A 21,526-nucleotide genomic window follows, 5' to 3' on the forward strand; every position below is an offset into this window, starting at 1 on the left:
ATGATTCCATGTGGGCTTCCGATGTCCCAGAGGAATTTAAACTTTGGACTGAAAGACAAAAGGTTGCTCACGCACTCTTCCCATGGGTGGGGTAGGAAAACACGCTTTAAGAATAGAGACTCTAAACTACCGTTTTGGACTTTTTCTGAATGCTTCATGTAAAATCAACCACTTAACAGGATCAAGAAATTGACGCTCTGCGCATTGCAGTAATGTAACACAGGGTAGCATTGGACATGATTCTCGCCGAGAAAGGAGGACTATGTGTCCTCTTTAACAACACATGCTGCACATACATTCCAGATAATGTGCACTCATCCAACGTGACTGATGCTCTGAAAACACTCAACTTCGGGATGCACAACAACAAGACTATGTCACAAACACAGAAGACTGGCTCACGTGGCTTTTAAGCGGCTCTTGGAGGTCCCTGCTGATTAAAGGACTTGTTTTTGTTGGTGTTATAATACTGTTATTGTGTCTTTTCACTTCATGTGTCATACCTTGTTTGAAGAACATGGTATCAAAAATGGTAACTGCTTCAATTCATGCTTACATCACCCTATCACAGAATGAAGAAGATGATAATGAGATAGACATTTGGATATAACATACTCACAAAACCCACTATTTTATGATGTCTTGTCTTGAGTACAAATAAAGGCTGACAACTGCTGCAGGGTGTGAGTCTCCGTTGAGCTCTCACCCGTGTGCACGTTAACTTGCAAACCTGTCTGGGTGTGATTTATTCTAACCTGAGTTGCACTACAGGAAAACTCCTGACAGTACTATAAAGTCATGAAGATACGATGGGAACTAACAGGAAGCCAATGGAGGGAAGGCAACATAAGAGAAATATGCACTCTCTTTCTAGACCCTGTCAGTACTCAGTCAGATTGGACTGAGTATGAAGAGAGGGAAGGTAGTCAGAACTGAGGGGATCGAACTACCAGAAGGCAACATTGCAAGCATCGAGGACAGCCACAAGTACCTGGGAGGCAATGGGAACTATAAAGAGGCCACTCGGAAAGCTGCAGCCACTAAGTACCTGCAGAGGTTCAGGCAAATCCTGAGAAGTCCACTGAATGGTAAGAACAAGATCTGGGCTATAAGCACCTACGCCCTGCCTGGGATCAGGTACCCTGCTGGCATAAAAGGCTGGCAAAAGGAGGAGATAGAAGCCAGTGACATTAAGACAAGAAGGCTCCTGACCATGCATTATCATAGTCCAAGATCAAACATCCACGAATACATCAGGAAAATGGCCCCAACAGACCGTGTGCTTAGTGAATACCTCAGGCAGCAGAAACTCAGAAGTTGCCTGAAGTGCCTCAATTCTATGCTTTATATTAACTAAAGTGTTATAAAGTCATATAGTGTAGTATTAAGTGGACATGGCCCTGAATAATAAAGGTTCTTACAGCGTGTAACTCTCTTAGAAGTAAGTTTGCAGGAGATTCTCACTCTAGAGATAGCGGGAAACACCCAGAGAAGTAGGGCAAGGTCGCAGCCTCGCCGGAGCTGAGAAGACATGTGTTCGAGCTAATAGACAATAACCTCTGAGTAAGGAATGCAACGTGACTACTGAATGCTTGTGTAACACTGTTGTTTAGACTAGAGTGGGACAGGCTGGGGTCTACGACACCAGGCAAGACTGGTGATGAGATGAGACAATCCAGCACATAACAGCAGAGTGCAAGATGCTAGCTGGCAGGGCATACACAAAACGCCATAACCATGTGGCCGGCATAGTATACATGAGCATTTGTGCGTTCTGGAAGTCAAAATGGGATACATCCCCCAAGGTAGCTGAGAATGACCAAGCTAAGATCTTGTGGGCCTTCCACATAAAGATAGACAACCTAGCAAAACAACCAGACACTGTAGTGATGGACAAGCAGAGGAAGTTGACCGTAGTGACAGATGTAGCTATATTAGCTGATAACAACATCGGGAACATGAAGGAACATGATAAGCTTGAGACGTATCAAAGGCTAAGAGGGGAGCTTGAGAAAATGTAGAGGGTCACAGCAACATTGGTTTCTATGTTAATTGGGGCACTCAGGGAAATGATCTGATACCGATACAACATCCGAGATCTCTGTCCAGAAACCCAGAGAGATATGTCCATTCACATATGGAAAACAGAAAAAGAAAATGTTTCCTTTTCAAGATGTTTCGTTAGCCTTTTTCATTCACTCTAATTTTTTTGCATGTATAGTAAGCCTATACTAGTTCAATGATTTAAAAACAATGCATGGGCAAATACACTGAATTGCCCAGTGATGTAAACATCAGATCAGATGTTTATAGGTCAGATTTCCTGAAGTTGTTTACCTGTTAATTGAGAACCTAATGAGTCCCATAGAGGATGAAAGATTTCTAATAAAACAAAGCCATATAGTCAGTCACTTACCTTCTTAGTTTAGAGCTGAAAATATATTACTCCAATACAGTAACAGTTGCCTTTTCATTTGTTATTCATGAATACAGTTTATATAATATAGTTCCATAGTCAGTAACGTTTTTGTTTTTGTCAATGGATGTTGAATTAAATGTAACATTGGTAACTTTTGGTGGGTTTGCAGAATTGCACAAATACAGGTATCTTTATTTTGTTGTTATATTCACATTATATATTCTGATTCTCTGCTGTAATTCCACTATAGTGTGCCTTATCTGGACTCACAAAACCTTTCACGAGCCAATGTACATTTTTATTGCAGCTTTGTTAATCAACTCTGTTCTTTACAGCATGACTATCTATCCAAAGCTTTTATCTGATGTTTTGTCTGAAAAGCAAATTATATCGTATCCACTTTGTGTTTTTCAAGGATTCTCATATTACACCTCAGGTGGGTCAGAGTTTTTACTGTTGGCAGCAATGGCATATGACAGGTATGTGTCTATATGCAAACCCCTGCAATATCCAGTTATTATGAATAGAATAACTATATATGTCTGTCTGATTTTAGCTTGGCTTATACCTGCTTTTGAAACCTCAGTGCTGGGTGTGTTGTATTCTAATGTAAAACTCTGTAGTTTTACTCTGACAGGAATTTTTTGTAACAATTCAATTTACAAGCTTCAGTGTGTGCCGTCAGTCACAATATCTATATATGGTGTGGTCACGTTGATAAATCTTGTCCTTCTACCAATGCTTTTCATACTTTTTACATACATAAGGATTCTCAGAATATCTTACCATTGTTGTAGAGAAACAAGGAGAAAAGCTCTAAAGACATGTTTACCCCACTTGCTGGTGTTAGTCAACTTTTCTTGTTTTATTTTCTTTGATATAATTATAGTTCGACTGGATTCTGATCTATCGAAAACTCTTCGTTTGACATTGACGTTTCAGTCAATTTTATTCCATCCTCTTTTAAATCCAATTATATATGGACTCAAAATGAATGAAATTTTTAAACATATCAAAATATTGTTGTGTCAAGTTTACACTGGTATTACTGCACCATTATCAAATGTATGGCATATCATTTGCAATTGTAATGCAAACTAGATAATGGCGTACCTTATCTCTGATTTTACATACAAGATAGAGAAAAGAGATCAAATTTATAGAAATGTCATGACATTTATGTAAATGTTGATTTCTGTTCTTCTATTGATGACAACATAATGGTCATAAAACAAAGACAAACAAGTTCTTAAACTGTTTCTGGTAATGTTTACATTCTAAACAGCTTATATGCCTGCATTTCACATTTTCCCTTGTTTATTGTCATAGATTATTATTTACTATTGTATAGTCGCATAAAAATAATTTAGTAAAATGAATCAATTAGTAGAAGTCTCTCTTTGATGCTTACAAGCATGAGCACAAGCATGTGGATATTCATCACAGTGTCTTCTGTTTTCTCAGTTATATATATTTATGCAGCTAAATAAGCTGTATATAATGATTTACATTTTTCTGTTGATCCTATCATCAGAACATTTTGAAGCCTTTAATTTGTCCATCCATCCATTTGGTGTATCTCTTCATGTAATGTGATAGTATTTTTAGAGGAACGATAGACAGTCACTGACACACACCCACGTTGTGGCTTGTGATGGTCGACGGCTGACCACATGACCAATTGCACCTCCATCAGGTACATGAAGCTTACAATACTTTAAAAAGTTGTTTTTTTTTTTAAATGAAAAATTATTTTGAACTTTCCATAACTCGTTATTTATAGACGAGTTAAAAACCTTAGTTAAAAACCTTAACAAATGATAAATGGACTGGTACTTTTATAGCACCCTTCTATGCACTCAAAGCACTTTCCACAATAAGTCTTATTCACAAAATAACATCCATATTCATACAGCCCTTTTACCATGACTAAGTGCTTTTTAAAAAAAATTTTATGGTTAAAATCTATTGTCAACAAGCGTGTTACTGCTAGGAATTTTTCACCCATACCTTAACAAATTTTACTTGATGACTGCAAATCTGAAAACCATTTCATCTAAGCATGTCCTGTTTTTTGATTGTGATGTTCGAATTATTGGACAAGTATGACTGGACAGAAATTGTGATGCATTTTCAGCAATTAAGAAATTAAGTTTGTGACGTGACCCTTCGGCAGCGATGCCAGCATAGTTTCTAGCTTTGCTCACATAGTCACAGTTTTTCACATATCCTGTCATACAAGTTAGTTATTTTGAGGCCTATCCTACTGTGGACACCTCGTTAACCAGAGACTCATGGAAAAGGGAGATTGTTCAATCACCCTTAAAGAAGAAATTTAAAGAATCCTCCGTTACTAAGGATGACCTCAACTAGGTTATTGCTAACGGCTTAAAGCTAGCACTTCAAGAACAACAAAAGTCCCTCGATGCAATAGTTGCTTCGGCAGTCAGAGAAGCTATGGACTCTATCTTGGACCAATGAAGTGGTAAATGATGTTAGCGGCGAACTCGAGAGAATTGCTACAATGGCTAAGTGTACTCAAGACCGAGTGGGTTCAGTGCAAGCAGCTGCATGAGAGGACAGACAATTGACTATCAATCTAAAGAAACAACTTGACCAACTCGCTACAAAGCTCACAGATGTGGAGCACAGGGGTCGCAGGAATAACATCAGACTTGTTGGCTTACCAGAAATGACAGAGGGCTGTTGGCTACATTAAGGCTAATCTCCCAAAGTGGATTCCATCGCTGGAGGGCACTTTGACATCGAACGGACACATTAGGTGTATGACAGCTGTGACACTAACGAATAGATAATTTTTGCTAGCTTGGAAGTTGTGGTCGGTCGAGCTAACCCTCTTCCCTACTGTTTGTATTTGGTTGTAGGAGCTGGAGCGGGCAAGTTAATTACTTGGAGGTTTTTCTTTCTTTTACCTTTCATTGTCAGGTATGTCGGATTTCATGTTGGTGTTTTTTTTAAAAATCTTATGTCAAATATGTTCCATGTAAGTTCATAGTTTATGTTTAATGTAAAAATAAATCTACAATTCCCCTGGAGCAGGCAGGTTAATGACTTGGAGGTCTTCCTTTCTTTTACGTTTCATTGTCAGACACAATGCAGGAACACGATGGTTACACTTGCAGACCTATGGATGGATTTCTTTGCGGTCTTCACCAGTTTTTGTATATAGTTAACTCCTTTCCTGCACCTATTCCTGCCCATATTCCTGTCCAATGTTAAAGTTCCACTAGCATTAGCAGAACATCATGGTACCTGGCAGGAAAATAGTAGCCTTATATCTTACTATACATCAATGTCCCTCTTTGGTTATCTTCATATTGGGACCAGTGTTGAATATTTGCGACATCGATGCTACCGTTGACTTTTCTATCATTTAATGTTAATGGTCTTAACTCAGCCATTAAGCCTGCACATGTCCTTGAGTACATTTACCATTAAAAAGCTGACATTGGTCAAGAAACACATCTCAGACAATATGATGAGTTCCGTTTTAAAAACAAACATTACAAATTAATAGCTTCATCCTGTGCAACAAATAAACCCAAGAATGTTTGTATCTTGCTGAAGAGGAAATTCGACTTCGCCATCAGGTATAGCACAAATGATAAAAATGGCTGGCTGGCACTTATCACTGGCAGTATTTTAAATCACAAACTAGCATTTGTATCTGTATACTTTCCAAATGTGCCAGACAGAGACTTTTTTATCTATATTGCCAAGACACTATTAGACATAGCTGGACTGGCCATCGGGCATACCGTTTTTTGGTTTTTTTTGTAACGGTATAAACAACGAAATGTGGTGGATTGGCCAGATGCTGGCCGATGTGCAAAAATAACTCATTTGTTTGATGGTGGCTATGGCGGAGCTACCATAAAGGCCAGCAGGTGGATGAGGGAAGGGGAGGCAGAAGGAGGAGAGACCCGAGGCAGCCGCCGGTCGGAGCGTCAGGTGAACTGAACTTCAGGTAAGAAGTTAATGACCTGCAGTCTATCTGGGTCAGATATAAACCAAGTTTAGGTGGAGTTTATTTTCGTTGTGCTGACTTTTTACAGTCAGTTACAATAACTCGTACTGCGTACTAGCTAGCATGACGGAATTTATATACTGCTGGGTGGGTGCTATGATGTTACTGATAGTGAACTTTATTTTATTCATAAGGTTAGTTAATAGTTGCCAACCGTCCTGTAAAAAACGGAATCGTCCTGCATTCAGAGAAAATATTACGCGTTTCGTATTGAGCTGAAAAGGAACACAGTTTGTCCCGTACTTCAGCCAGGATGGAAAAAGACACAAAGGTGTCATTCTCTCCTCTCCCTCTCCCGTTGCTATTTCAATCATGAAACTGATCAATGATCAGCTGATCGGCTTTTCTCTCTTGTTTGTTTATCGCTCACTTTGCGCCAGAAAGAGGAAACTGCCGGATGTCGCGCTAAACAACAGCAGCACGTTTAAGCTTGGTCAGCTGTTGTTAGAATGTATTTAATATTAATATCTAGTATCAGCTGATGTTTGCTGGAGCCACAGCTGTAAAAACTGCTGGTCATGATATCGGTTTGTATATCTGGTGAGAGGGAAACATGAAGATGAAACCAGGAGATGTCCTTACTAAATCATCAGAGCTGAACAGGTGATGGAGAAACAGGTTTACCTTTTAGGTGACATGAATGAGTTGAAGGGAAGTTATGAACTGTTTCTGAGAGACAAATAACACCAGGATCCTTTTCTACGTAGCTGACAGCTGGTAACTGTGCAGGGGCGGGTCTAGCAAAGTTTTGCCAGGGGGCCAGGTAGGGCATTAACAGGGAGAGGGGGGCACAAATAAAATACTTTTCTTTCTTATTCTCATTTAAAATGTCTCGCTTTGAATAAATAATTATCTGAATCTTACAACCAAAGTTTTTAGTATGAAGTAAAATGTATGGAAATCATACATATATCAGCAAGACAGTGTACATCACTGTCACAACAGCATTTGTTTTCATCCAAAGGCTTTATGGCTTTTCCTATAATACCTGGTGGGCCGGTCTCTAGTCAAAATGCCCGGGCCGATTTTTTGTCCCAGTACAGCCCTGCTATTAGAAGACAATGATTATTCTTAGTGTTGGGAGGTGACTTCAATGCCGTCATCAACCCTGTTATTGATAAATCTAATCCAGATGCAGCATCTAATCTCTCATCGTCTCTGTTGAATGCATTCATAAAAGATCTCAACCTTAACTATCTCTGGCGGATGCAGAACTTTGACACCAGGGATTATACATTCTTCTCCAACAGACATAAGACATTCTCTAGGAAAGACTACATTTTTGTTTGCCCTTCCCTATGTGAGGGGCTACTAGCCCAGCTATGTAGGGGTGAAGAGGCACACAGGCTGCCCTGAACGACTAAAGGGTGGTGGGATCTGAGTCCGTAACCCCCTAGTACAGTTGACCCTGATACTTACTTCTGTAAGAATGATTTTGCTATCTGGCTGCTACAGGCACAGAAGAAGGGCTCCGGGGGCCCAAACATGCGAAACAAACAGTGCCTGGCTGCGCTGAATATTAACACAGCCTCGCTTACCTCCGTTTTTCTGTACCTAACCAGACAACTCGGGTGCCCCTACTCCAAGGCAACCTGGGTTGGACAGAAGCATATAACAACGACTTTTTAAACAACGTGGCCCCTTTTATTCGCTTGGATGGCCCTCATGAACCAAAACTGATCATCAATTCTAACAGGGCCCTGGAGAGCTAAGGGCGACAGTAAGGAAACTCCCAAGACCAAAGAAATAAAAGAAATAAAATAAAATAAATCACACAGGCTGTTGTGACACAATGTTGAGAGTCCTCGATCCCTCCCAAACCACACTAGCCACAGGAAAAGGGCGCAAAGACCACAATACAGCAGAACAATTGAGGTTAACACAGAAATTCTCTTATCTAGAATGGTTAACACAGCTTCATCACATTACTTGCAATGTCCAAACAAACAAAAAATAGTTCCAGTCTTTACAGTAAAGCCCGATCCAGTGAATTGTCCCTGGTATGTGAAACCAATAAACAGTTCTAGGTGTCGCTGTCGTGAACCAGAGTTTCAGTCCGTTAGGCTGCCCAAGAATTCCACAGCCGAGCAGAATATCCAGTCTCGGGTTCACACAAAAACAAAAAAACACAGAAACTGTACCTTTGCCTCCCGAGAAACGGCGTGAAGAACCAAGGGGTTAGAAAAGAGCGATGCTCTCACATACAGCCAGCTGGAGCAGGGTGAACGGTCGGGACGTCGCCTGAGTGGCAGGGTAGTCCAAACATCGCCGACTCCTGAGGTCCTAAACTTGGTCCGCTGAACGTGGGAGCTTGACAGCCCACGGGCAATGCGGGCGGAGCCGTCCGACTCCCTCCCGGAAACACGCTAGCCCTTTGCCAGGCAGCCAGCCGTGCTGCCTCACTTTCTATCCGCTTTCTCGGTCAAACTCTGCCTATAGCGATGGGAAACGGAGGTGGGTTAAAAGGGAAGGGCAGCTAGCCTTAGCTCTCACTTAGCTCCCCTGCTCACGCTAACTCCGTCGACACTACACCCCAGCGCCGCGCCCGAAGTCCGCTGTAACCGGTCAGATTCCGCTCACGGAGGAAACTCGCGATAAACTCACGGCGATTCCGCTCAGTTTCCCCACTAACCTCCCGGTTGCTCCTCGTTCGGGTTCGTTCTGACCGCTGGGCTTTCCTGGTGTCTCCCACTTACATGGCACGCCGCCGCTTCCTACCGCAACCCGCTCGCTCTCTCGGCAACAGCACAAACTCTCCCAATACGTCACTTCCCTTGGCTTATTCAGGCAGGCTGCTAGAGACCCTACATGGCAGTTTTCCCCAAGTTATAAGTATGTGCCCTCACACCTAATTTCAGGTAATACATCTACATCTATAATACATTCTATTCAGCCAATCTTGACATCTGATCACTCAGCTTTATTATGCAGTGTTGAACTGCCTAACACTAAGACTAGGGCCTTAGCACAGTCAAAATGAACATACTGTTATGTCTTAATTTCCTTTTATTCATGTTGCCAGTCCTCCCTCCTCTGACTTACTTTAAGGATATACACTCTGTGGTGTCTAAATTTATTTGGAATGGGAAAAGGCGTAGGAGACGTTTCTCAGCATTGCAGCGGGCCAAATTACTTGGTGGTTTGGCAGTACCAAACTTCGAGTTTTACTACTGGTCATTCAAAATCAGTGTGCTTAGGGGGTTGTTCATGAGGCTACTATTGCATGGAAAATGATTGAATCCGCTACGGCAGCACCACATAGACTACAAGATCTCTTGTTTTCCAATATACACACCAAAAAGCTCAGCAACGATAACAAATTTGGGCCTCTTATTGCAAACTCTATAAATGCTGTAGCGTCTTTGTGGCAGAATAGACCGACAAAACAAAGTGTTCCATTATGTAGAGCCCACACTTTTTTACTAACTTTTCCAAGTGTTTTGCTCTCAGTACAGTACAGTACAGTAAATTCCTATAAGCAATAGAATTCTCTTAAAATACATTTACTTATTAGAATCGCATGGTTTGCTGTGCACCTAACGCTGAATTATTTTTTTTCAAAGTGCAAAGTGTGGTTAGGAAAAATAAAGAAGAATGTGCACCCATATAGGTAAGGTCTAACAGCTAACAGTGTCTTAAAGTGGTCAACATAGTAGCAAGTCCATGTGGAGGGTTTAATGTGATCCATAGAGACGGAAGTTTCATTATATAGCTGATGTGACTGGAGCTGTTCACTTTCAAAATACGAACACACACCAAGTTTAGGTATCTGTGAATAAGACAATCTACATAAAACAAATATTTTATATACACTGCTTGTTACTCATTCTACTTGTTATAAATTTTATTTCAGCTTCTGATCTTTACGAATGCTGAAATGAATGCAACATATATAACTTTTGGTGGTCACGTGGAAGTGGAGAAATACCGTTATCTTTATTTTGTGGTCATGTTTATGGTATATGTTCTAATAATTTGCAGCAATTCCACTATTGTGTGGCTTATCATAGTTCAAAAAAGCCTCCATGAGCCTATGTACATTTTCATTGCAGCTTTGTTAGTGAACTCTGTTGTTTTGAGCACTGTCATCTACCCGAAGCTTTTGATTGACTTCTTATCTGAAAAACAGATTATTTTGTATCAAGCCTGTCTCTTTCAAGTATTCCTGTTTTATGCCTTAAGTTGCTCAGAATTCTTACTGCTGTCAGCCATGGCTTATGACAGATATGTGTCTATATGTAAACCTCTGCAATATCCTTCTATAATGAGAAGAACAAGAGTCAATATTTTCCTGGTTTTGTGCTGGTTTTTACCTGCTATTCAGGTTGCAGTGCCGATAGCAGGAAATGCAAATACACCACTCTGTAACTTTACTCTGAACGGTATTTTTTGTAACAATTCGGTAAACCGTCTTTATTGTGTTAATTCAAGAGAATTATCTATATATGGTATGGTTGTTCTATTTAACGTTGCACTTTCTCCTATGTTTTTTATACTTTTTACATACATAAAGATAATTATAGTTGCCTATCAGAGTTGTGGAAATGTCAGAAAAAAAGCTGCACAAACCTGTTTGCCTCATGTGCTAGTGCTTATTAACTATTCTTGTTTGCTTACTTATGATATGGTTATAGTTAGACTGGAATCAGAGTTTCCTAAAACTGCACGTTTTATAATGACATTACAGTTTGTAACATATAACCCTCTCTGCAATCCAATTATATATGGACTAAAGATGAAAGAAATTTCTAAACACCTCAAAATACTGTTCAGTTAATTGCAAGTAAACCAATTTATTAATTTATAGTCTTTTTTATTACTCATTTTTTTATGAATTGAACACTAAAGACAATCACCATTTTCAGCAGTAACTGATAAGCTTCTGCAACTATTCAAAAATGTTTTACTCTGTTTAGTCATTTAAATTTTTAGATTAATCATTAAAAATATTATTTTTTGTACTTGTATTCTATTTATTCTTTTTAACCCTAGAACACTATCGCTGGGTGATTTACACCCGAGCAAATACATTTACATGATTTCTCTCTCCTGCAGCTGTCTGCGTGTCGAGGAGCCTGTGCCTTCACCAGGAAAGTCTCAAATGTCCCAGGAATGGGTGGACCAAAGACCATTATTTTGTTTTAGGAGTGTTTTTTTTTCATTTTGTTAGACATGGCACAGTTGAAAGTAAAAGAAGACCACTCTAATTTGTCATGTGTTGTCATATTTTGATATATTTGATTACTTTTTATTGGTTATATTATATCGGGTAAAAATCACCCGGCATTAGTGATTGTGTTACTGTTTATAGCGATAGTGTTCTAGGGTTAAATATAGAGCACAGGATCATTTGAACTGCACCACAGCACAGTGTGATGTTCAAAAACTGGCTTAATGTTTTCCTCCTAAAACTAAGAGTTGATCAATATTTAAAAACCAAAATGAAAAGTAAACAGATATTAAAATGAATGTCTGATATCACTCTCCTCAAGTATATTTCTTAATAATACGTGTGTTAATAGTTTTATCTATTGTGATTGCCCCTATTGATTTTCACATGTGAACATCCTTCTCAATGGATACTAACACAACCTCAGGAGAAATGAAAAAGGGATGAAGTAGTGTAACATGAGGTCGAGTACTTAAAAAAATGAAACAGTCAGTTTTTATCTTGTGCTGTGGCTCTGCATAAATGAAATAGAATTAAAATCTTGTGTTACATACAGTTCAGACACCTCAAAATACATTTTATTTTACAGTTGAAAACTGTATATCTTGATTTTTTTTCCCAGTTTGTTTTCTGTGTAGTGCAACAAAATGTAATTTAGCTACTAGTTATTACTTTCTTGTCTGGAAACGATCCTTTATTTGGTCAGTTTTTACTATTTTTGTTCTGGGTGTAACCTGAAGTCTCTGTTGAGATGACTTCAATCAATAGAGGCCTTCAGGACCAGCCAGGCTTCCACGTATTAACCAACTGGAGAAATAGTACAGGCCCTTCACTGACACAGAATGGGGTATCAAAACACAAAACAAAAACAAACAAACAAACAAACAAACAAACAAACTCAGAAGTGAACAACCATACCTGTTGATTATAATAGACTGATATAAAATACAGCTGGACTTGAACTCTCAAGTGACATTTTTGGTATTCTGGCCTTAATAACTAATAGGACAGTTTTTGCAAGGCATAGGAAATCTCTTGTCTCTGCCAGTTTTTTAACTGTTGTTCATCTACAACCTACAGCTGCTTTGCTACCTCCATTCACCTTGCTAAGTTTAGTTTAGTTTTTAATGTTAGAGCCCTTGATAATAAGACTTATTTTTAAATGATTTTACAATTTTATATTTTTAACAGAAATGTGAATAAACTCTGGAGAGGACAGCCTAGTTGGTGAACTATGCCCTCCCTTTATGATTGTTTTAATTGGCCCAGAGAAAGTGGCCAGGGTGATGTTTCGGCTGTAGCATTTATCAAATGTTCACTTTTTAAGATTGATGAACTATGTATCTCTGAGGTTCTGGTTTTTGAACTAAAATGTGAAAAAGCTACTGTGTGTACAGTAATGTAACAATCTACTAAGACTAAATTAGATGTGAAAAAGTAATTTTTTAAATACTTTTATCAGGAAGGCCCAGATGTTGCCCACGGCCAAAGGATGAGTCCCAAAGGACCAGTGGCAACAGGCAGTCAACCCTGCTAGAGACTGGCTTTCCTTGCAGTTTCTTCATGGTTATTTGCCTATGGGATTCCCAGGTACATCCGACTACATTTTTCCAGTCTGAATGACATTCCGATGTTGTTGCTGTCAATTACTCAGGGGTTTCAGGCATATGCAGAACACGAGTGGGGACAGCGCATCTCGTTGGTAAATCCCGCACTTGATGGCAACTTGTGCTACAGGCTTGAAGTTCGCCACATCCCCATCAAAATTCTGATGAAGGCTCTTAGTGTCCTGTTTATCTTGTAGAAATCTACGCATGCCAGGATCTGTGTGTGGGGTATCGAGTCATAAGCTTTCTTGTTACAGGTACCTTGTACCAGTAGCTGGTGTTTTGTTCCTCCGGAATTCCTTCTTATTCCATTCTGTGTATTGAGCCATATGTCTGTTCATCTTAGCAGGGTCCATGTGGTGTGGTGACCTGTCCCTCATGGTGGTGACCTGTTCATTTGTGCTGCCAGACGCTCATGGACTCTAGTCAGCTTCTTTAGCGTTTTAAGCACTATTTTCCTAAATCCAGCAACACACACTGTGTCAGTTTGTGAGAGCCGGGCTCCATTATGTAAATTAGCCTCTATAAATGAATTGTTTCATGTCCACTTTAAAGGCCTGTGGTATGTAGCCCATATTTAAGATTGAGGTATAATTTAAGGTAGGACTTCTTTGAGCATTCTTGTTGGAATGGGGTCTACTAGCTGTAGTGACAGACGTACTGTGGTGTTACCAAGTGATAGCAACACCAAGAAGAAGAAACATGAGAAGCTTTAGAAGTACCAAGGGCTGAGAGAGGAACTTTAGAAGATGTGGAGGGTGAAAGAAACAATGGTTTACATAGTAATTTTAGGACTTGGGGTAGTGAAGGACATCCCAGATCTCTGTCAGGAAAAGTGCAGTCCAAATAACAGCAAAGATGCTGCACAGGACCCTTAAGCTCCTTAAGCTTATATTAGTAAATATATTCAACACCAGAGAACTTTGACTTCGGTTAACTTAGCCACTAATAATGTAGGTATAGCGGTCTGTGGTTAACAAACTCTCAGATAGGATGATATACTGGCAGCCATGAAGAGGACCAGATGATGAAAAAAAAAAACACCACAACAAACTTGAATCGTTTTCCAGTGCTCCGAATATATTTCTTTTAAGGACACAAAGGTTCAACAATCTCACCAGCAGCACATCTTAACATAAACATCATTCCTTTGCCACAAGAAACTCTTGGGTTGCTTTTGCACTCTGCTGTAGGTGATGTGTGAAGTTTTACTTCTAGAAAAAACAGTTTTAATACCAAAATAAAGCCAATTTCAGGAAAAAACAATGATGAAAACACACTGTATTACAAGCTTGTTGTTAGCTAGCAATTCTACACCTATGTGCTACTCTTATATTTCTTATTATGTTTGAGTAATTTGTCACTCTACTGTCTGATAACATTGCAAAAGAATACTTACATATGTAAGGGGAGGGTTTCATTTAACAGCAGGACCCAAATCTGCATTGTTATCAACAGCTATGTTTCTTTTCCTATCAGTGCCCACGTGAAGAGCTGCTTTCATAATTCTTTTTCTTTTTGTGTTTACTTTTTTCTATTACATATGATTTTGAAAAGTCTGTCAATATGTAGCTATAAATGTGACTGTTAGTATAGAAGTCCTCACCAATTTGTAAAAGAAGAGTTCATTACATCAATAAAATGTTGATTCTCACACAAAGTGAGAGATTGTAAAGTGAATTTAATGGATTTAAAAAAGTGTTATCGTTCTTCACTTCTAACACTTTACTGTAATGAGAAATGCAGGTAAGAGTCTGCTTTTTAAGAAAAAGGAGAAATTACAAAGAGAGATAAATCAATATTTATATAGGAGCTTTATCAATATAAAGAATATCTGATGAAATAAACAATAAATCTGTTTCAGGGATCAACATCAAACATCTCACTATACTTTTTTGTACATCACTTTTCTTGGCAGAACAATCTCTTTAGGTGTTTAGAAATTTCTTTCATTTTTAGTCCATATATGATTGGATTAAATAGTGGATGATATAAAACCACTTGCAAAGTCATTATTAAACGTACAGTCTGTGAAATATCAGATTCCAGTCGAAGTATAATAACTTCACATGTACAGAAGAATGAATAGTTGAATAAAACCAGCAGGTGAGGTAAGCAGGTCTGTGCAGCTTTTTTCCTGACTTCTCTACACCTTTGATAAGATATTACAAGTATCTTTGAGTAAGTGAAAACTATGTAGAGCATGGGAAAAAATACAATATTGAGCAAAAGAATCACACCATATATAGACAAGACTCTTGAACTCACACAATGAAGTTTGTAAATTGAATTATTACAAAATATCCCTTGCAGAGTAAAGTTACACATTCTTCTAGTAGCACTTAGTGATGTTGTTCCTGCAACCTGACAAGCAGGCACAAGCCACGCTAAGACCAAGAAAACAGAGATGGTAGTTTTTTTCATGATTACAGGATATTGCAAAGGTTTGCATATAGACACATATCTGTCATAGGCCATGGCTGCCAACAGTAAAAATTCTGAAGCTCCTGAAGTGTAAAGTACAAAATATTGAAAGTGACACATTGTGTGTGATACAATCTGTTTTTCAGATAAAACATCAAACAAAAACTTTGGGTAGATGGTTGTGCAATAAAAAATAGAGTTAATCAGCAAAGCTGCAATAAAAATATACATGGGCTCATGAAGGCTTTGATGAATCACAATAAGATAAATGATGGTGGAATTAGAGAAAATGACTGCAGCATATATTGTACAAATAATCAGAAAATAAACATATCTGTACTTTTCCACCTCTACATATCCATTAAGTGTTATGTAAGTTAAATTTAGTTTATTGTCCATTGAGTTACCTGGCTGTGAATTGTATTTACGAGATCCTATCCACAGTTCTAATGGGGCATGCTCTGAGCATGCAGTATGTTTTTAACCACACTACTTCACCCTCCACGGATTTCAGCAAACTCTCCACCACAACAGGCATTCATGTGACCTTCTTTAAACTGAAGAGTTTTTTTGCCGGACTTCGAGGCAGCTTTGCAGTCCACAAGTTCAGTGTCTAAAAAACAGTGGCAAAGATATGTAACTTAATGAGCCTACATCAGCATGCAAGTAGTATGGCTAAATCGTAATTCTGTTTTTGCATACAAAGCAATAGAATCACAATTTACTTCAAAGCTTGAATTTATTATGCCATCTACTAGGGCTGCTCAATTAATCGAATTTTAATCTCGATTATGATCTGGGTTTTCAACGATCATTAAAAATGACTGAGCCGATTATTAGCACCTCCCTCGTGCTTTACTCTCGCGCTGCTCCGTGTGGCAAATCGAGCGCACCTCTCTGCGTTTCGAACACCCGTCACAACAATTAAGAGGACCCGAGGGAAGCTCGGAAAGCTCGGAAAGCTAAGCAGAAGTTATTTGGAGAGGAGAGGATAATGGCTGCTGAAGAAAGAATGCCGTTGGTTGAAAAGAGAGGTAAAACAACTTCAGTGGTGTGGAAACCAATGTTCCCTCTAAGCTGCGCACGTGCGCAATGCGCACTGCTGGCACGGTGTCTGCGCACAGAAAATCTGCGTTGCGCACAAAAAAATCTAACCTGAATTGAAATTAAAATTAAAACTTTAACAATTCTCTTTTGCAGTGTTAGTCAGTAAGTGACTGGCTGCTCCTGTATGGGATTAGAACGATGCCACCTTATCCTATAGCCCAGCCAATAATGCGATTCACATTCGTATATACGCAGCTAATCAACGTTGTTGACAGGCTATGACAGCGTCCTTATGTGCCGACACCGGTGTTTTAGCGAGCAAAGCGGCGTGGCTGATGTGCAGTGAAGCCACATTAATGACAACGTGTACAACCATTGGAAATGTGAGCAGGACAGACGGAACAATTGACGGAAAAAGTGTGGACTTCATACCAGTTTTTAAATTGTGTTGATAGCCACGTAAAACCAGAGTTATGATAAAAATATATGCAATGTTTGGTTTTCTTCCTGAATACTGTCGTTGTTTATATTTACTGCGGGAAGAAACGGTAAAAACTGCGTTTTATAAGGAAAACGCTCGAAAGCACTCTCCGCCTGTGAGCAAAAACAAAACCAAAACCCCCCACCCTTTCCTATTGGTCGAAAAATGTACTGTGTCGACCAATCAAAAAATGATATGGCAACGTGGCATCTAGTTGTTAAGAAACGGGGGAAGTTTTAGGAGCGACGGCGGTGTTCTGAGATGTGAGAGATTTGAGACATTTAGCGCAAATCTTGTGTAGTTAGTGTGTAGTTAGTGTGTAGTGCAGTCAATAGTTTTGTTGTGTGTGTCAGAACAATGAGGCGACTGCTGAATGTTACAGGTGTTACAGGAGTGATACATCTCCTGTTGTCAGGCCTGCAGGTATCAGGCTGTTGTTCTCCTTTATCTCATATTGGACAGAAATTATTTTTGGAGTGGCACAAATAATTTGTGTGGCATCAGATTTGATGCAGAACAGCTGATTGTTCTGTAAATAGTTTGAAATGTTTATTTAAAAAACGCTGGCTGCATTAAAAAAAATAAATAGCTGCAAAAACTTTGTTGTTTGCCAAACTGAGTTACTTTTTTGAAGAAGTAACTATATAATTAATTGCCCAACATTGGTCATTATATACTGTATTTTGCAGACAGAGAGTTACAGGACTCTCTCGCAGACCACAGACTCATAATACAAGTCAGAGCTTTATGAAAAAAAAAAAAAAGAAAGAAAGTTGTGTTTTCAAAATTGGAGTTAAAGTTATTTTACTTCCAATAGTGTTAACATACTACACAGGTCATGAACAGGATTTTTAAATTTTCATTGTAAGTGGGCTAAAGAAGTTAATTAAAAGTAGTCTAACATAAATGTAAATGCTGTAATTTGATTATTTTAATAAACCATGTAACTTGGAAGGATTCGATGCTGGCGTGACCACAGTGCACACGTCTGATGTCGCTCACAGTGGTCCAAGGGATCGCTCAGGGAGTTTGTGTGTTCGCTCAGACACATGAAATATTTGAGGGAACATTGGTGGAAACATTATGGGTTCGCGGAGTCAGACGTGGATCAAATATTAAGCAGTATTTTGAAGTTCACTAAACATAGATGTTTACATTTTTCATTTATTTTTTATATTGCAAACATTTGCACTGTAATCAGTATTTGCACACTATTTTATATTATTTTTTGACAATCTTTAAAGCCATTATTCAATACATTGTTATTGTTAAATAAATATCGTCAAATAATCGAGATCTCAATTTCAGTGAAAATAATCGTGATTATCATTTTTGCCATAATCGAGCAGCCCTACCATCTACTTAAGGTGCTTTGACAATTGATCTCTTAGGGTAGTAAAGAAAAAATAAAAACAACCAAAACTTGATTAACTTATTCTGTCTTTCATGAGAAAAAACTAGGAGGCTTAGGTCCACTAAAGTGAAACTCACTCTACTCAGATAAAAGTTATTAAAGTTCTGTAGTACCACATTTACGTTCAGTGAGAGACTGAGATTACCAAAAACCACTGAACGACACAGGAAATCATTCCTGCCTGTGGCCATCTCCCTGTACAACTCCTCCATCTAATACACTGTAAACACTGCAATAGTTACATCCTTTTGCACACGCTCTCTTCTTACCCTGTAATGTTGCTGTCTATTTTCTTGATATTTATTTGCAATCACATCTGTCACCCCTGGATATTTATTATTTGGTGATTTGTATATATTGTGCTATTCCTTAGATCTTAAGATATTGTATTGTTAATAGTCTGTTTTTGTTTTTGTTATTGTTTTTTCTAATGTCACCGTACTGGAGCAACCCGTAACCCACATAATTTCACAAGGGATTAATAAAGTATGCTGATTCTGATTCTGATTTAAAGGAAGCGTCTTTGTTAAAGTCTTCTCATGGATTTTTCAACACGGAGCTCTTGGGTGGTCGTACTCTATCAGTCCCAGAACTGGATTCAGTTGGGCAGAGTGGGGTGACAACTGAATAACTGAAGAATGCAATGGTTTTTAGATTTCATTGGACTGTCTTGAACAAAGTGGACATTGGCTTGGTGGCCAAGCCAGGAATGCATAGATAATCAAGCGTCTAAAACACTGTGCTGCTGAGCAGAAGTTCAACAAGTTAGCATCTTGTCAGGACCATACTGTTTGTTAGTTAGACGCATACCACTGCAACAGGCCAGACTTAGACAGTAAAGTATTAGCCAAACCTGAAGCAGCTAACTTTAGTTTGGTTTCACCTCTAGATTCAATTGAGGAACCATCCTGCATTGTCTGGAAGGTCCAACTCAGGATGCAGCTGGGATAGAAATTTCACTGTGAAAGAGAGAACATTTTTACCCATTTGTGAACATTTTCATCATGCATTCTAGATTAATTTAGTTACTGGTCGGTTTTGCTCATGCAGTTGGATAGTGTAGTGGTAAGACTACACACCTTCGGAAAGGGAATCACAAGTTCGATTTCCACCTAGTATAAGGGTCCTGGCTAGACCTCCCATGCTAAAACCAAGCCCTGGAATGGCACGGCTGCATCTGCAGCTCGGACACAAACATTTCACTACATGTTGTACTTTTTATGTGACAAATAAAATTTGAATTTGATTTCATAGTATTTTCTCTCTGCCATAGTTACCCGCTTGGTCATCATGCTTCACAGCTGGAACAATACTCACCTCTGTTTGGACGCTGGTTTTCTGCTATCAGGTCACACTCCCTTCATTGTGGGGCTCCACCTGCCTGCCTCCCTGCCACAGCTGTTGGATCAAGTACATTCTGGACTCTTTCTGGATCATTGCTCACCCGGACCCCTTGGACTCCCTCCTCCCACGACGTCTTCACCTGCAACTCGTAAGCCATTACAACATCGTTTAGCAAACTGGCTGTGATTCACTGGATTGAATCTAGCCATAGTTCACAGTTTAGGATTCGCGTTTCATAGTTTTGTCTCATAGTTCATAGTTCTCAACCTCACAGTTTATAGTTCATAGCCTTCAGAATTTCTTGCAAAATTACTGTTCATTGTTATCAAATTAGTCACTGTAAATAAAGCACTGTATCCACGTCAATCTTTCCTCCGTCTGTGTCTGCACTTGAGTTCACACACACAGCCTGGCCTTTTCGGTCGTAACACTACCTGCAGAGGGTCAGGCAAGTCCTGAGGAGTCAGCTGAGTGGTAAGAACAAGATCTGGGCTATCAACACCTACGCCCTGCCCTTTATCAGGTACCCTGCTGGCATAATAAGTTGGCCAAAGGTGGAGATAGAAGCCAGTGACATCAGTGACCAGGAAATTCTGACCATGCATGGAGGGTTTCACCCCAAATCCAGCACCCTGAGGCTGTATGCTAAGCAAAAGGAAGGAGGCCGGGGACTGTTGTGTCAGCACCACAGTCCAGGATGAGACAGCAAACATCCATGAATACATCAGGAAGATGGCCACGACAGACCACATGCTCAGGGAATACCTCAGGCAGCAGAAACTCAAGAAAGAGGAGGAAGAGAAGGAACCATCATAGAAGGACATGAGGATACAGGAAGTGGCTGACATCCAGAAATCCTACCAGTGGCTGGACAAAGCTGGACTAAAACACAGCACAGAGACACTAATCATGGCAGCACAGGAACAAGCTCTGAGCACAAGATTGATAGAGGCTGGGGTCTATCACACCAGGCAAGACCCCAGGTGCAGGCTGTGTAAAGATGCTCCTGAGCTAATCCAGCACATAACAGCAATGTGTAAGATGCTAGCAGGCAGGGCATACATGGAACACCATAACCAAGTGGTTGGCATAGTGTACAGGAACATCTGTGCCGAGTATGGCCTTAAAATCTTGAGGTCGAAATGGGAGATGCCCCCTAGGGGTGGTGGAGAATGACCAAGCTAATATCCTGTGGGACTTCCAGATACAGACGGACAAAATGGTGGTGGCTAACCAACCGGACATAGTGGTGGTAGACAAACAGAAGAAGACGGCCGTAGTGATAGATGTAGCGGTTCCCAATGACAGCAACATCAGGAAGACGGAACACGAGAAGCTCGAGAAATACCAAGGGCTCAGAGAAGAGCTCGAGAGGATGTGGAGGATGAAGTTAACAGTGGTCCCAGTGGTAATCGGAGCACTAGGTGCGGTGACTCCCAACAACATCGGAGATCTCTGTCCAGAAGAGCGCAGTCCTAGGAACAGCTAAGATGCTGCGCAGGACCCTCAAACTCCCAGGCCTCTGGTAGAGGACCCGAGCTTGTAGGATAGACCGCGCGCAGGGGCGAGCGG

The 21,526-nt window shown here is 39.7% G+C and overlaps 3 protein-coding genes across 3 annotated transcripts; 2 read left to right on the top strand and 1 right to left on the bottom strand.

Annotated features, from left to right (window-relative positions):
• The first annotated feature begins 2,539 nt into the window (after positions 1–2,539).
• Positions 2,540–8,179, top strand: LOC120433495 (olfactory receptor 6N2-like). The gene is made up of 2 exons (XM_039599772.1): positions 2,540–3,451; positions 8,030–8,179. The coding sequence occupies exons 1-2, from the start codon at positions 2,540–2,542 to the stop codon at positions 8,177–8,179; spliced, it is 1,062 nt and encodes a 353-aa protein (XP_039455706.1).
• A 2,165-nt stretch (positions 8,180–10,344) lies between these two features.
• On the top strand, positions 10,345–11,244 carry LOC116316184 (olfactory receptor 6N2-like). The gene has a single exon (XM_031734697.2). The coding sequence runs from the start codon at positions 10,345–10,347 to the stop codon at positions 11,242–11,244; it is 900 nt and encodes a 299-aa protein (XP_031590557.2).
• Positions 11,245–15,146: 3,902 nt separating this feature from the next.
• On the bottom strand, positions 15,147–16,067 carry LOC116316174 (olfactory receptor 11A1-like). Its single transcript, XM_039599773.1, has one exon. The coding sequence runs from the start codon at positions 16,065–16,067 to the stop codon at positions 15,147–15,149; it is 921 nt and encodes a 306-aa protein (XP_039455707.1).
• Positions 16,068–21,526: the final 5,459 nt, after the last annotated feature.

The sequence above is a fragment of the Oreochromis aureus genome, linkage group 16 (assembly GCF_013358895.1).
Source record: "Oreochromis aureus strain Israel breed Guangdong linkage group 16, ZZ_aureus, whole genome shotgun sequence".
NCBI lineage: Eukaryota > Metazoa > Chordata > Actinopteri > Cichliformes > Cichlidae > Oreochromis > Oreochromis aureus.